Consider the following 17,610-nt stretch of genomic DNA (forward strand, 5'->3'; position numbering starts at 1 on the left):
CTGCAAAATAGGAGGCTGTGTTGTAAGCTGGAATGGGCATGCTGGAATTTCTAGTTCCACAATAGATAATGAAGTCTGAATAGCCAATACTGTATACTACTACACAAGAAAGCCTCAAAGACACAGATGCCACTGAGGCAGGTGACAATTACACAGTGGTACATAGGGGCCATTACTTTTACCTATCTACCCCCCCCCCTACTCATCCCTTTTAGCAATATAACTGCTCATTGGTCCATTTTACTATACTTAGTGATAGTAGAGGAATGCATGCCCTTATTATACTATATACACTATATACACCTCTACTACCCAATATAACTACTAACACGGGGCATTATAGTGATAGTAGAGGAATGCATGCCTTTACTGTACTATATACACTATATACACCTCTACTACCCAATATAACTACTAACACGGGGCATTATAGTGATAGTAGAGGAATGCATGCCCTTATTATACTATATACACTATATACACCTCTACTACCCAATATAACTACTAACACGGGGCATTATAGTGATAGTAGAGGAATGCATGCCTTTACTGTACTATATACACTATATACACCTGTACTACCCAATATAACTACTAACACGGGGCATTATAGTGATAGTAGAGGAATGCATGCCTTTACTGTACTATATACACTATATACACCTCTACTACCCAATATAACTACTAACAATGGGCATTATAGTGATAGTAGAGGAATGCATGCCTTTACTGTACTATATACACCTCTACTACCCAATATAACTACTAACACGGGGCATTATAGTGATAGTAGAGGAATGCATGCCCTTATTATACTATATACACTATATACACCTCTACTACCCAATATAACTACTAACAGGGGGCATTATAGTGATAGTAGAGGAATGCATGCCTTTACTGTACTATATACACCTCTACTACCCAATATAACTACTAACAATGGGCATTATAGTGATAGTAGAGGAATGCATGCCTTTACTGTACTATATACACCTCAACTACCCAATATAACTACTAACACGGGGCATTATAGTGATAGTAGAGGAATGCATGCCCTTATTATACTATACACACTATATACACCTCTACTACCCAATATAACTACTAACACGGGGCATTATAGTGATAGTAGAGGAATGCATGCCCTTATTATACTATATACACCTCTACTACCCAATATAACTACTGACACGGGCATTATAGTAACAGTAGAGGAGTGCATACTCTTATTATACTATATACACCTCTACCAGCCAATATAACTACTAACACGGGGCATTATAGTGATAGTAGAGGAATGCATGCCCTTATTCTACTATATACACTTCTACTACCCAATATAACTACTAACACGGGGCATTATAGTGATAGTAGAGGAATGCATGCCCTTATTCTACTATATACACTTCTACTACCCAATATAACTACTAACACGGGGCATTATAGTGACAGTAGAGGAATGCATGCCCTTATTCTACTATATACACCTCTACCAACCAATATAACTACTAACAGGGGACATTATAGTGATAGTAGAGGAATGCATGCCCTTATTATACTATATACACTTCTACTACCCAATACAACTACTAACAGGGGGCATTATTGTGACAGTAGAGGAATGCATGCCCTATATACACTTCTACTACGCGAAATATCTACTAACAGGGGGCATTATAGTGATAGTAGAGGAATGCATGCCCTTATTATACTATATACACTATATACACCTCTACTACCCAATATAACTACTAACACGGGGCATTATAGTGACAGTAGAGGAATGCATGCCCTATATACACTTCTACTACGCAATATAACTACTAACAGGGGGCATTATAGTGACAGCAAAGGAATGCATGCCCTGGGCCTTATTACACTATATACACTTCTACTACCCAATATAACTACTAACACGGGGCACTATAGTAACAGTAGAGGAATGCATGCCCTTATTCTACTATATACACTTCTACCACCCAATATAACTACTAACACAGGATATTATAGTAACAGTAGAGGCATGCATGCCCTTATTCTGCTATATACACTGCTAGTACCCAATATAACTGCTAACAGAGGGCATTATAATATACTAGTGACAGTAGAGGAATGCATGCCCTTATTCTATATTATACACTTCTACTACCCAATATGACTGCTTACAGGGGGCATTATGGTGACAGTAAGGGAATACCCTTACCCTGCTGTAGGCACTTTTACACCCCCTTATATGACGGTTTAGCCCCCATAATCTGAAGTATAGACGGGACACACCCACTATGGGGCTCCAGCCAGTGACCTCACAGCATGACATAACCTCATAATAACCCCCCATATCATGCACATATAGACTTGTTGCACTGGTGACCCCACAGCATCATAACCCCCATATCATGCACATAACGACTTGTTGCACTGGTGACCCCACAGCATGACATAACTTCATAATAACCCCTATATAATGCACATATAGACTTGTTGCACTGGTGACCCCACAGCATCATAATCACCCCCCATATCATGCACATACAGACGTGTTTCCTTGGTGGTCCCACAACATAATAAGTTACCCCATATCATGCACATACAGACTTGTTGCCCTGGTGGCCCCACAGCATCATAACATAACAACCCCCCAAAGACACAGTGACCCCGCAGCGTCTGACCTGAGGATGGCGCTGTCCCCCTGCCGCACCGTCACGTTGTCCATGGCTTTGGGGAAGCCGGGGTCCCCGCTCCGGACCGGCACTCCTGCGGGCACAAGAAAGAGCAGCCTGAGACACAGGGCGAGCAGCCACCTCCAGGGGGCGACCCCCATCCTGCCCCCGACACCCAGCCAGCTGCTGACACTGCACCCGGGGATCTCTCTGCTACATGTCCCCGGGACCCCTCCGGAGCTCCCCGGGACCCGCCGCCTGTGTGTGTGTGACTAGTGGTGGTCTCTGCGATGCTGCCGTCACCCTCCTCAGTCCTTGCTCCTTCCCTCTATCCCTCCTTCTCTCTCTCTCTCTCTCTCTCTCCTTACTCCCCTCCCCGCACAGTCACCGTACTTCTCCCATCAGCCCAGGCTCTCTCTCTCTATATCATTTTTTTTAAGCCTCATCCTGCACTTCAGCTGGTCTCTCTCTGATTCCATCTCAGCCCATCTCTCTCTCTCTCTCTGGATATCCATCTCAGCCCATCTCTCTTTTTCACCATCTCAAACTGTCTCTTGCCATTTTAAACTATGCACTGTATCACTTTTTCACACTGTCTCTCTCTCTCTCACCATCTCAGACTGTCTCTCGCACAAACCATCTCATACTGTCTCTCTCTCTCTGGCCTGGGATGGACAGTCTCCCTCTCACACACACCATCTCATACTGTCTCTCTCTCCCTCTGGCCTGGGATGGACAGTCTCTCTCTCACACACACACCATCTCATACTGTCTCTCTCTCTCTCTCTCTGGCCTGGGATGGACAGTCTCTCTCTCACACACACCATCTCATACTGTCTCTCTCTCCCTCTGGCCTGGGATGGACAGTCTCTCTCGCTCTTGCCATTTCAGACTCTTGTTCTCTCTCTCAATAATATCACATTGTTTTTCTCTTGCCATCTCAGACCCTCTCTCAACATTTTAGACTCTCTCTTCTCATCTCAGATTGTCTCTTTCCCTCGCCATCTTAGACTGTCTTGTCCTCTTCTGCCACCTCAGACTGTCTCTTGCTATCTCAGGCTCTTTCTCGCCCTCTCTCCTCATTTCAGACGGTCTCTCTCACCAACTTAGACTGTGTCACTCTCTCGCCCATCTCAGACTGTCGTCCTCCCCTGGCATCTCAGACTGTCTCTCGCCATCGAAGGTTCTCTCTCTCATCATTTCAGACTGTCTCTCTCCTGCCTCTTCATCCCCTCTTTTGCTGCCCCTCAGCTCTTTCCTCTCTCACTCTATGCCTCCTTCCTTACCTCTGTCTCACACCCCTATTCTCTCTCCACATTAGACCTGTCTCCTTCTGCCTTCCTCTCTGCTAACCTCTTTATCTCTCCATGACAGTCTCCATTTCTTTCTACTGCAACCCCACCTTCACTCTGTCTCCTTCGCTCTCTATGTGGACCTCCAACCTCACTCTGCCTTGGCCTCAGTCTTTCTGCCCCCCCTCCACTCCCCATATTGGCCTCCCTTGATTATCACTGACTCAGATTTTCTCTCTCTTGACTTCAGTATATTCTCTGTCTCAGCTTCCCTCTCTCTTTCGATGTCTCAGCCCCTCTCTCACGGTCTTAGCCTTCCTCCTCTCTCTCTCTCTCTCTCTCAGCCTCCCCCTCTCTTAGGGGTCTATTCACTAAGCCTTGGCTGGAGATAAAGTGGACAGTGATTAAGTACCAGCCTATCAGCTCCTGTAATTTTTTCAAACACAGGTCCTGATTCAGAGCCGGACGCTCTGACAGAGTGCTCGCTCTGAATCAGGGCCGGGCTATTTTTATTTTTAGAACAGCCTCCTGGCCGCTCGCATAGCTGTGGGTGACCACCCACAGCTATAGTGAGCGGGCAGGAAGATGGTCACGATGGTCAAGACCATCGGGCTTGCAACAAGACCTTTGTGGTAGGGTCTCATTGCCGCAAGCCCCAGAGAGATTTTGGCTCTAACAGAGCCGAAATCTCTCCCACTGACATCACTCGTGATGTCAGTGGGGCCGCCCCCAAACGGAGGCGTTCACATGGGAACGCCTCTGTTTGGGCAGCCACTCCCCCGGCCCAACCACCAAAGGGGGCATGCTGTCACTCAACATCGACAGCATGCCCGCTTTGGTACGAGACCCGGTGCAAAGGATTGCACGTCGCTATCCGGGTCTCGCGCATGCGCTCTGGGCCACCATCGACCCGGTTGCGAGCCCTCAGCGCCTGCGACTTGGTCTGAATCAGGCCCGCTGTCTGTGAGGACTGTCTGTTAGGAGCTCACTGGTTGGTACTTTATCTCCGTTCACATTATCTTAATCCAAGGCTTTGTAAATGGACCCCTAAAGGTGCGTACACACGGAACAATATATTTCAACAATATGAACAATAACGATATCGTTCAATGAAATATCATGCATATCGTTCAGTGTGTATGCAATGAAGGACCAACGATGCACGCTCCCGCTGGTCGATAACGATATCTGTGGTCGTCCGTACATGTAGGCCAACTCGATTGCCTGTTCAGATTGCCTGTGGCAAGATGACTTCACTGAAAGATATCGGACAGTGTGTACTCCCAATATCGTTTGTCCTGTACTACAGGGAAATCGTTCAGCGATATCGTTGGTTGTCCCGTGTGTACCCAGCATTAGTCTCAACCTCCCCCTCTCTCAGGGGTATATTTACTAAGGTGAGAGTTTTTAAGAAGTGGAGATGTTGCCCATAGCAACCAATTAGATTCTACTTAACATTTAACTAGCACCTTCTAGAAGAGAATACCGAGAATCTGGTTGCTATGGGCAACATCTCCACTTCTAAAAACTCTCACTTTAGTAAATTTACCCCTTAGCCTCCTTCATCCCTCTCTCTAAGCCTCCACCTCTGTCTCTCTCTCAGGCACCCCCTCTCACTTTATGACTCCCAACCCCACTCCCTCTCTGTGGCGTCCTCAACCTCTTCACCTCAACCTCCAGCTGTCTCAGCCTCCATCCACAGCGCTGTCTCTCTCGGCCTGCCTCTGCTGTCTGTCTCCTTAAGCATCATTTCCTAACCACAAAACATGAAGTGCAGCAAATTCTCCAATTTCGCTGCCTATAACATAACAAGTTGAATGCACACATTCTACATTTGGGAACCTCCCCTGCGGATCGGGGATGTGCATACTGCAGCATTATGGCTGCATGAGCAAAGTTTGAAAAGGAATCTCCGCTGTAGATCAGATCACTTCATTTGTTTCTCCTAAAATACTTCTCTATTTACGCCTTGAATTATGAGAGTGGAGGAAACATCGTGTGCAACTTTATTAGTTGTAGCATAGCATTATTGTTACATAGGTGTTTGTGTGCATGTAAATACACATAGCTGTATGAAATGTGTCTGGATGATATTCAGGTTGTTCTAATGTAATTATGCAATGACTCCTGATCACCAAAAATCATTGACACCCACTGTATGCCCCCTAAATATCCCCGCCCCTTGAATCTCATTTGAATATCTTATACACAATGAGCTCTAATGTTTCTATGTGGGTGCAATGCAAAGCCCGTTAATGATTGCTCTGCTCAGCGCCTCCCAAATACAAACCTTTGTCTTTCTCACTTTACATTCAGCTCTCTATCGCAGTCTCAATCTCCTTCACACATACAGAGACCTGTTTATTACTATCCACCACACTGCGCTATAAGTATGGTGTTTTATTGGCACTTATTCTATGCATTTATCAAAAACATAACCCGATAGTAATGGCCTGGAGCGATAAGTGTTAGTTATGGTCAGCCTCCCCAGTTTTGCGCATGACTGAGCTGGATCAAAAAAATGGAAAGGACAGTCCAGCCTCTCTCTCCACCACAATCTGTCTCTCTCCACCACACAGTCGCTCTCTCCACCACAATCTGTCTGTCTCTCTCCACCATACAGTCGCTCTCTCCACCACAATCTGTCTCTCTCCACCATACAGTCTCTCCCTTTCAACTATGCAATCTCCACCACAATCTGTCTCTCTCCACCATATAGTCTCTCCTTTTCAACTATGCAATCTCTCTCTCCACCATACAGTCTCTTTCCGTTCCATCATATTATTCTTTTCTATAAAACAGTCTCTCTCTCCTGCATATACTCTACATCAGTGATTCTCAAACTCAGTCCCCAGGACCCCACACAGGTCACGTTTTTCAGGTCACCCAGCAGGTGCACAGGTGTACTCATTTACTCACTGTCATATTGTAAAAGATCCACAGGTGGAGCAAATAATTTCACTTGTGGTTCTGTGAGGAGATCTGGAAAACATGCAATGTTCAGGGTCCTGACCTAGCTTGAGAACCCATCGTACTATCTCTCTCCACCATACGATCTCTCTCCATAACTGTCTTTTTCCACCACACAGTGGACCTCATTCAGAGTCGGTCATTGTGGCCGCACGGTCGTACGCCACCGATGTTTGCTAAACTGCGCATGCATAAAATTCGCAATGCGCATGCGCAAACTAGCTATTACGATCAGAAATTGCTCTCTCCTTCAACTTGGCCAGGTCGTTAGTTTGAGTGACAGGATGAGGCGTTTGTGGGTGGTAACAGGGGAAGGTGCTTGTGAACGGGGGAGTGGAGATCCGAACGCAGGCGTGCCTGACTATGCAAACGGCGTTTTATGGGAGTGCATAATTAACTAAGTAGTGTCATGGCACATGTGACATGGGAGGTTTTTACACTGACTTGATCGTAGTGCTTAAGAGAGGGTATGGTCAACCTTAAGGTCTACGACCAGCTCCGATGGTCTCGATTAATCCTTATATGCCCGGAGATGACGTGTAATGGGAACGAGAAGGGGGCGTATTTTTAGTCTTACGGCCGCATCCTCCCCTCGCTCGTCCAGCTAACGATCCCATCTTAACGACGCAACATGCGAGCGCTTCATTTGCATATCAGGCCCCTTTTACCTTACGACCGTGCGGCCGCAACGACCGACTCTGAATGAGGTCCAGTCTCTCTCCTCCATCAGATTATATTTCTCCAATCTACCATCTCTCCTCCCCACAGTTTCTCTCTCTCTCTTCTCCATAATATCACCACAAAATGCTCTCTCACCCTCCCTGTCAGTATTTACCAATGTTGATCTCTTATGGTTAGTCTCTAGCTCTCACGCATTGTTCAAATGAACTTGGCTGCTTGTGTTATTTTTGCCCCTCCGGTGTATTACATCTAAGAGCAGCTTAATATGATGTATAATATTATACAAGTAAGCAATAACAACAGTAGTTTGCCCACATGCAGGGGACATATTTCAGAACCACCCAGTGTGGACAGCTCCCATTACACAGTCTGTGGGAATGTGTGTCCCTCTGCACTGCAGCTGTATAGTATACATAACACTCACCTCTATAGCAGTACAGCACCACCAAACCCTAGAACATGTTCCGTACCACAATAATACTCTGTCCTCCAGCTACCACTCTATCCCTTTATTACACAGTTACTGCCTGGGCAATAGTTTCCCATTATAATCCGGATTGTGCAATTGTTTAAGCACCGTTACATATATCCTATACATAGAATCTGGGTCATCATGTGTTTATTACATGCATGTAACATGTAGGTGTTTATAAAGTTAGGTAGGTCATGTGTGACGTTACAACTCATTACACTCTGGTGTACACAGGGATCTCTCAAAATTCCCGTGAGCCGTAAGCCCCGTGGGGTTACCAGGAAGTACACGCTACAAGGGGTACACCAGCAATTTCCCACCTCTCCATGTTTCCCTGATGCACAAACAAGGAGAGTGGTCCAAGCTTCTATCCATAGCTGCAGCTCTCACCGCCTGAAGGTGCCCTGAATGATGAGTCTGACACAGTAGCTGGGAATGTCCTTACATATGTATCCAGGGGGTATACATGTCTCCGGCAGGGAAATACACTCTTCACTCACCCTGCAGAAGACTTCTATAAATACACAGAGGTAATATTACGTATATAGACAGACAGACACACGCGCACGCACACTAAATGGATATTACATAGAAAACATAAGTGAAATAAGAAAAGAACCATGTAACTAACATTATAAAGCTGAGTACACACTATGGGGCATATTCAATCTGAAGTCAGTCGCAGGTTTTGGGTGCAAAAAAGTATCACGCTCGTCCTCGCTAATCCCCGTATTCAATTCCAAATTGTCGAAAACGGGACTCAGCGATACGGAAATCGGCGAAAAGCTCTGGTTGTTTTGTGGAAATCAGGCTGACACCCCCCAAGAGATGCATTGGCATGGGGATCACTGTGGGTACCCCCGAATAGCCCTGCTAAAGGTATGTGGGGTCTTTAAACGGTCTCAATAGGTGCTATATAGCATCTTTGGTAAAGTGGGGAAGAATAGCCTTTAGCAACTTTTTTGGGTAAAAATAAGGTGTCCCATCAAACTCGGGGTACTTGAAAATGGGTACAAGCATATTTTAAAGTTGCTAATATCAAGTTTTCAAAAATGTGAAAAATCCACCTGCCGCATCTACCTGCAATCAACAAAACACCTGGGGCATCCTTGGGGGACCCCCCCGAGTCTATATCGCTACTTTAGAAGTTTGTCCTCCAACTTTGTTTTTTTCACCCCCATAACGAAAGTAGTTTTTTGGGGTGTCCTACGGTACTTTTTAATTCTTTTTAAACAGATAACCTTTAGGGGACTGTCCAAGGGGTGCAGGGTGGTTTTTGGAAATCTGCACCCGAATTCTGCACTTTTTCTCGCCACCTATTCAATGGGGATACTTTTTCGCCAGGTCTGTTGCATTGACTTTTCAACACCAGGGAAAAGTCGGCCAAATTGAACACGTGGATAAGTTGAATCAGCGAAAATGACATAATCGGCGAAAAAGTATCGTCGAAACGGACTTTTTGCTCCAAATTGAATACGGCCTAAAATGATATACATATCGTGCAATCTTGGTACTTTCGACCAAATTGAATGACCATTGTATAGTGGGCCTGATTCAGAGACGGACGCTCTGAAAGAGCGCTCGCTCTGAATCAGGGGAGTTTTTTTTTTCGTGCGGCCTCCTGGCCGCTCGCTTAGCTGTGGATGACCACCCACAGCTATTGCGAGCGGCCAGGATGATGGTCGCGATGGTCAAGACCATCGGGCTTGCGACGAGACTCTTGTGGTAGGGTCTCGTGGCTGCAAGCCCCAGAGAGCTTCCGGCTCTAATAGAGCCGGAAGCTCTCCCGCTGACATCACTAGTGATGTCAGTGGGGCCGCCCACAAACGGCAGGCGTTCAACATCGACAGCCGCCCCTTTTGTAGCGAGCCGCTGCGTGTGCGCAGAGCCCACCATTGACCCGCTTGCGAGTGCTCAAGGCGCTTGCCAGCAGGTCTGAATCAGGCCCAGTGTGCACTCCCAATCCATCATTTACACTCGCCGTTCATCGCCTCGTACCCATCTGATGTGCCGCACGCAGGGGCGCCGAGAGGGGGGGGGAGCGGGTACAGATTACCCGGGCCCGGCGGGGGCCCGGGTCCTGCGCCCCCCCTCTTACAGCAGCCCAGCACACAGTGTATGCTGAGCTGCAGTTGGAGACTGCTCGTGGCTGCTGAGCAGCAGCCACAGAAGTCTCCTATGCCTGTGCGGGGGAGCGATCACACTGATCGCGCCCCCACTGGCTTTGCGCCGGGCTGAGGGGGCTGAAAGCGCCCCCCCCCCCTCCCCAGCGCGCGGCGCTGCAAATCATTTTTTTTCCTGTCACCAAGAGGGCGTGCCCACACCTCCCACAATTAGGCCACGCCCCCTATTACCAGGGCCCGCCACGGCTCTTGGCGGGCCTGGCCGCACGTCAGGTGGGATAATGCAAGGAGCAATGTGTTGCACATCGTGTAGAGCGTACAAACAACTGCACGACCACACAATATATTGGTACAATCTTTTCCTCGGTTTGCCATTGATCTAAACGATGACTGCATATTGTGTAAAGGAGAAATTAATAATTGGCTACGACGCCGTCGTTCAAAAGACTGCGTAGTGTGTACGCTCCATATCGTATGCCCTAGGATTAGCGGGATTGGAACAACCGTCACAACATTTGTTACATCATTCAAGTGTGTACCTTGCTTTAGACTACAGGGTACCAACAAAAGCTTCCCAAAAGTTTGGATTTATTAACTAATTGCACAGACCTGAAGCTATGCTGTAGAGTGACAATCATTCCACCCTAAGTATTTCCACTTAGAAGCAAATTTAATTTAGCCCAGAATTATGAATACGACACAGCACCGCCCTCTGTTGGCCCATTAGCGTCATGTCTGCTTTCAGCCTTGGCAGTGCAGATTAGCTCCATCACTTCAGGGCAGCATATACTGCATATTAGTTCAGTGACAGGGAAATCACTGCATGGTACATGGTGTATGCCAGAATGATCAGTCCCCCTGTACTCCCAGCTGTGCGCCCTTATCCTGGCACATTACACATCTGGCCCAGTACCACAGGTATGCCGCCCGGTATTGCTGGCACTGATGTCTTGCTCTAGTCTGAGTGCTGTCACCATACATCTGGGGGCAGCAGGGACAGGAGGGCACGGGCTGGAGGAGCTGAGGGGGGTCTAAGATGCAATGAAACAGGGATAATACTCAGACACAAGTCAGTGACACTGAATGATACAAAGTTGCAGCGCAAAGTGAAATAAACTGTTATAATAACTCTTCTAAAGGCGAATGCTGCAGCAGCTGTAATCACACCTTTACATTACAGATAACGTCGCTGTATATCTGACCATATACAGCCAGTATTGGGTAATGATCACTTATTTCTAAACTGTTTTCACTTAACAGTACAAATAAAACAGAAACACATTCAGTGGCAACTGGACACAATTTGGGGGTTTGAAATGCAACACATAAATGCCTAATACACATAAATAAAGGAGGCAGAACATAGAGCCTGATTCAGAGCTGAACGCTCTGAATCAGGGCCCTCCTCCATGAAAATGGAGCGGCCTCCTGGCCGCTCGCATAGCTGTGGGTGACCACCCACAGCATATGCGAGCGGCCAAAAAGATGGTCGCGATGGTCTTTGACCATCGCGACCATTGGGCTTGCGACGAGACCCTGCGGTAGGGTCTCGCTGCCGCAAGCCCAGGAGTGATTTTGGCTATATCAGAGCCAAAATCACTCCCACTGACATCACTAGTGATGTCAGTGGGGCCGGCTTCAGATGGTAGGCGTTCCCATGGGACCGCCTCAGTCTGGCAGCCACGCCGCCGGCACGCCCACCAAAGGGGGCGTGCTGTCAATCAACATCGACAGCACGCCCCCTTTGGTGCGAGACCCGGAGCGACGGAGAGCCCGTCGCTATCCGGGTCTCGCGCATGCGCACGACGGAGCTCCCTCTGTCGTGCGCATGCGCAGTGGGGCAACATCGACCCGCTTGCAAGCGTCCTTTTCTCGCGAGCGGGTCTGAATGACCCCCATAGCCCCTAGCCACAATTACCCACTTGTGTATCTAATCCACGAGGCCCTTACATTGTTACTGTCAGGTGTCAGCAATACTGAGTGCTACTATACAGTGACAGGATCATTATGCAGTTCTGACTGTAGGTATATGTAGCACCTAAGAGATTAATTACCTACAGAACCACAGACCCTAAAGGTGCGTACACACTTGCTGATATTCTGGATGACTGAATAATATCGTTATCGTTCACTATATCGGCAAATGTGTACGCAAAAATGATGAACGATAACGACCAACGATGTGCGCTCCCGCAGGTCATTGGTCTTTGTCGTTCATCACCTGAACATGCAGGCCAACCTGATGATATTGTCAGGTTGTTGCATGTTCGGGAATGAGGGAGTGTTTGTGCTCAATGTCGTTAACGACACTGCGCACACCCCTGCCGGGGAAACACTAGACGATGTCGCTCGTGAAGCGAATCATCGAGTGTGTATGCCCCTTTACATCAGTATCAGATCTATATAAATATTATTGTAACAACAACTAAGACTGAGCTGACATTGAGAAATGTAATGGATCTGCATACAGTGGGGGGGCTACTTCTGAGCCGCGTGGATCTCTGTATCGCGGAGGCAAACTGCAAATTTTTGCACATTGCGCACAGATTGAAATTTCCACATTTTTTCATATCTCCATCCTATTCCGAGTCTGATGCAACGTGGCCGGATCTGCCTTTCCATGATATTGTCCGTTTCGAGGCGTGAAGTGTACGGTGACAATGTGATCGCATGTAAACACATCCACTTGTGGGAGTGTCGTGGGCGTGTTCCAAAAGCTCCGTGTGATTCTGAGTGGTGCATACGGCGAGGGGAAGCCAGTTTCTGACGGATCTCTACTCCCGGATAGAACGCCGCCAGGAAGTCAGCAAGTGTGTATAACAAGATATATTTATACATACATATATAGATACACACATACACGTAACCCATTATATAGAGGAATTTGCCACCCTGGGTTCCCAAGGGCTTTAATAGGTTCAGGGGCCCATTTATTAATGATCGCATTTTACAATGCGATCAGGGCATGCAGTACCGCCCCTGATGATCGCATTGCAAAATGCGATCATAGTGGCCGAATGTATAATCCGGCACATGCAGGGTGATGGTTCCTGCGATCTGGCCGGAGGCTGCTGACTGCACATGAGCGGCACCCATTGCCGGCGGAGGGATCTGGAAGATCCCTCCGCCGGCTGACATGCGGTAAGTCCCCATAGGTTACAGTGGCTAACGCTATCTTCAGATGGCGTTAGCTGCTGGGGCCAATATCGGGAATGCTTTGCATTCCTGATATTGATACACTCGGCAGCATCGCATCCCACATAGAAACCTATGGGGGAGGCGGCTGCGGGCGGCAATGGAGGGATCGCAGCAGGTATCGGAGATACCTGCTGCGGTCCCTCTTTTATACATCTGGGGGATACTTAATATTTGAGGTAAACCCCCGCAAACAGGTGTTTTCGGGGAATTTACCTGAAATTCCCTTTGATAAGTGCGCCCCTCAGTCCTTTATTCTGGTGCTGATATAAGATTCTCCAAACCTCGTAATGAGAGATCAGTTGTCCATGTGACACATTGGCTCCTGGAGGGGCCCTCACTACAATCACCGGGGCCCTGAACAGCATTATAGGAGTATATCTGTCTGATATTTTACAGTACGTTTCACCTTGAGAACAAAACCTTTCAGCAGAAGAATTTATGTTCGGACGGCAGGAAGGAGCGGAGGAGCCATCATATCAATCCATATTTCTTCAAATAGAAAGCAGCAATTAGTCCGTCAATAGGCAGAAGTGGAGCTGTGGGACAGTAAATTAAGGAACGCTCCCGTGTCTCTTACCACACACCACTGCGGCCGCTCCTAGAGATGGATCTGAGAATAGCTGCGTGTGACGCAAAGGGTTTCTGACAGGCTCAGGCCTCTGCGGCCGGTGTTGTTATAAGTGACCACAGGGTCCACTCAGCCCCTCGTATACAGCACCTGAAATATGTGCATTATCCATGCTGGACAGTTTGTATTCACCTATAGTATACATCAGAGCTAATGCTATATACAGCAGTCCATGTTTTCCTTCAGTAACCCGGTAGTAGGCCTGCAGTATATTAGTAACATGCATGTTTACTATACCTGGGGTGTACTGTTAAAAAACTATGCTATCCTGTTGTGGACTAGCTGAAAGCCATGTTTTCCTGCAGGGGACTAGCTGCCGGACATGCTTTCATGCGGTAGACTAGCTGCAGGTCATATTTTCCTGCAGTAGACTAGCCGCAGGCCATGTTTTCCTGCAGTGGACTAGTAGCAGGTCATATTTTCCTGCAGACTAGCCGCAGGCCATGTTTTCCTGCAGTGGACTAGTTGCAGGCCATGCTTTCCTGCAGTGGACTAGTTGCAGGCCATGTTTTCCTGCAGTGGACTAGTAGCAGGTCATATTTTTCTGCAGTGGACTAGTTGCAGGCCATGCTTTCCTGCAGTGGACTAGTAGCAGGTCATATTTTCCTGCAGTGGACTAGTTGCAGGCCATGCTTTCCTGCAGTGGACTAGTAGCAGGTCATATTTTCCTGCAGTGGACTAGTTGCAGGCCATGCTTTCCTGCAGTGGACTAGTAGCAGGTCATATTTTCCTGCAGTGGACTAGTTGCAGGCCATGCTTTCCTGTAGTGGACTAGTAGCAGGTCATGTTTTCCTGCAGTGGACTAGTTGCAGGCCATGCTTTCCTGCAGTGGACTAGTTGCAGGCCATGTTTTCATGCAGTGGACTAGTAGCAGGTCATATTTTCCTGCAGTGGACTAGTTGCAGGCCATGTGTTCCTGCAGTGGACTAGTAGCAGGTCATATTTTCCTGCAGTGGACTAGTTGCAGGCCATGTGTTCCTGCAGTGGACTAGTAGCAGGTCATATTTTCCTGCAGTGGACTAGTTGCAGGCCATGCTTTCCTGCAGTGGACTAGTTGCAGGCCATGTTTTCATGCAGTGGACTAGTAGCAGGTCATATTTTCCTGCAGTGGACTAGTTGCAGGCCATGTGTTCCTGCAGTGGACTAGTAGCAGGTCATATTTTTCTGCAGTGGACTAGTTGCAGGCCATGCTTTCCTGCAGTGGACTAGTTGCAGGCCATGTTTTCATGCAGTGGACTAGTAGCAGGTCATATTTTCCTGCAGTGGACTAGTTGCAGGCCATGTGTTTCTGCAGTGGACTAGTAGCAGGTCATATTTTCCTGCAGTGGACTAGTTGCAGGCCATGCTTTCCTGTAGTGGACTAGTAGCAGGTCATGTTTTCCTGCAGTGGACTAGTTGCAGGCCATGCTTTCCTGCAGTGGACTAGTTGCAGGCCATGTTTTCATGCAGTGGACTAGTAGCAGGTCATATTTTCCTGCAGTGGACTAGTTGCAGGCCATGTGTTCCTGCAGTGGACTAGTTGCAGGCCAAATTTCCCTGTGGTATTAAAGAAGAGGGACATAGCAGACAAATCACTGACTTCTCTTTTGTTCTTTCTTTTTCTGAAGGTTACAGTGTCCCGACAGCAGCGGCACCTGCTCTATTTATATAAAGTGTCAGAAAGCCAAGAGATGGCGTTACCCTATAGACTTCTATGGGGCCTACATGCCTACATTTGAAAAAGCAATTCAGGGAGATCAAATTAATCAGCGGTCTGTTGGTGCATCCTAGTCACATCACATTGCGACTTAAGAGGTATTTTCTGCAAAAAAAAAAAAAAAACGCCCGGCGCTAGCAGAGTCTCACAGGACCTGGTGCGCTTTTTAGCATGATTGCAGGGAAGATGTGTAAGGACACATCTGTAAGGGCAAATCCCACTGCCCCCCTTATACAGTAGGTCACTGCCTCCCTTATAGGTCACTGCCTCCCTTATAGGTCACTGCCCCCTTATACAGTAGGTCACTGCCTCCCTTATAGGTCACTGCCTCCCTTATAGGTCACTGCCCCCCTTATAGGTCACTGCCCCACTTATAGGTCACTGCCCCGCTTGCAGCACTCACTTACCTCCGCTCAGCTCACTGCACCCTTCACAGCTCACTGCCCCAACACAACACTCACTGCAACCATCACACACAGCTTACTTCCCCCCTTATAGATCACTGTCCCTCCTTATACAGTAGGTCACTGCCTCCCTTATAGGTCACTGCCCCCCTTATACAGTAGGTCACTGCCTCCCTTATAGATCACTGTCCCTCCTTGCAGCACTCACTCCCCCCTTATAGCACACACTGACTCCCTAACAGCTCAACTCCCCCTCAAAGTTCACTGCCCACCCACTTGCAGCACTTACTGACCCCCCCCCCCCCAACAGCTTACTGTTCCCTCTTGCAGCACCAGGACACCTACCTGCAGTGGCGTCCCTTCCTCAGCTTGCACCCGGAGGGGGCAGGGAGGGAGTGACCTGTACTTTGCAAGGCTCCGGTAAATAAGGGGCGTGGCCTCATGGATGGGGCGTGGCAACACGGACGACACGCCCGTTTTTTGCTGGAGGTGCAGGCTGACTCATTACAATCAGTGCAGACGTGGTGGAGGAGCGCTGCTGATGCTGACCGCTCAGCGGCTCCTCTACTACTAGTTAGAACTCAAGACAGTGGGTATAATGGCCAGGACCCGGGTGACAATGGAGCCAGGTGCCCCCTTCAGGGCTGGTGCCCGGCGGCAACTGACTCCATTGTCTCCGGGAGTTCCGCCACTGAGTATAGGCCCTTGAATATTTTCAGCTCCAGGCCCATGTGGGCCTTATCCGGTCCTGGTATGAACGTGTTACGTCAGTTCATGTGTGACTGCAGTGCAAGAAAAAAATGGCTGCCCCACCTGTGATCTGTGCGAAAGAGCAGCGCGCAGCGATTCGTTTTTGTGGCCTGGTGCCGATATTTATCAAAGACTTTGTGCACCGTACGGAGAAAGTGTTTTGTCACGAAGAAGTGCGTACGAATGGAGAGAGAAGTTCAAAGAAGGTCGCACAAGTGTCAGCCATTAAGGAGCCGGACGCCTGTCCACGTCTGATAAAAACATTGAGCGTACAGTCCTGAAAGAGGCCCTAAGAGGATGAAGATTCACGTCTGATGAAGAGGTGAAGACAGCGGTGCATTCGTGGCTCACAGCTCAGCCTAAAACATTTTTAAATGAGGGAATACAAAAGCTTCTTGACAGATGGACAAAGTGTATTGAAAAGCAGGGAGATTATGTCGAAAAATAATGTATTAGTCTTTTCTGAAAGTTGATGAAAATAAATTCTACAGCCAAAGGGCCTGATTCAGACCCACTCGCGAGCGGCTGTCCCAAGGGAACGCCTACCGTCAGAAGCCGGCCCCACTGACATCACTAGTGATGTCAGTGGGAGTGATTTGGGCTCTGATAGAGCCAAAATCACTCCGGGCCTTGCGGTTGAGAAACTCAACCGTAGGCTACGGCTCGCAGTGGCGATGGTCAAGACCATCGCGACCATCATCCTGCACGCTCGTATATGCTGTGGGTGGTTTCC

The 17,610-nt window shown here is 48.0% G+C and overlaps 1 protein-coding gene across 4 annotated transcripts in view; it reads right to left on the reverse strand.

The window, feature by feature from the left end:
- LOC148477220 (opioid-binding protein/cell adhesion molecule homolog) overlaps positions 1–17,610 on the reverse strand; it is a 735,935-nt gene that overhangs the window by 307,636 nt on the left and 410,689 nt on the right. For all 4 annotated transcript variants that reach the window (XM_088457022.1, XM_088457023.1, XM_088457025.1 and 1 more), the window contains exon 2: positions 2,673–2,757. In XM_088457022.1, the coding sequence (XP_088313148.1) occupies positions 2,673–2,757 (85 nt within the window). The remainder of the gene's footprint in view (positions 1–2,672; positions 2,758–17,610) is intronic.

The sequence above is a fragment of the Taudactylus pleione genome, unplaced genomic scaffold (assembly GCF_031769625.1).
Source record: "Taudactylus pleione unplaced genomic scaffold, aTauple2 ptg000734l, whole genome shotgun sequence".
In the NCBI taxonomy this organism is placed as follows: Eukaryota; Metazoa; Chordata; class Amphibia; order Anura; family Myobatrachidae; genus Taudactylus; species Taudactylus pleione.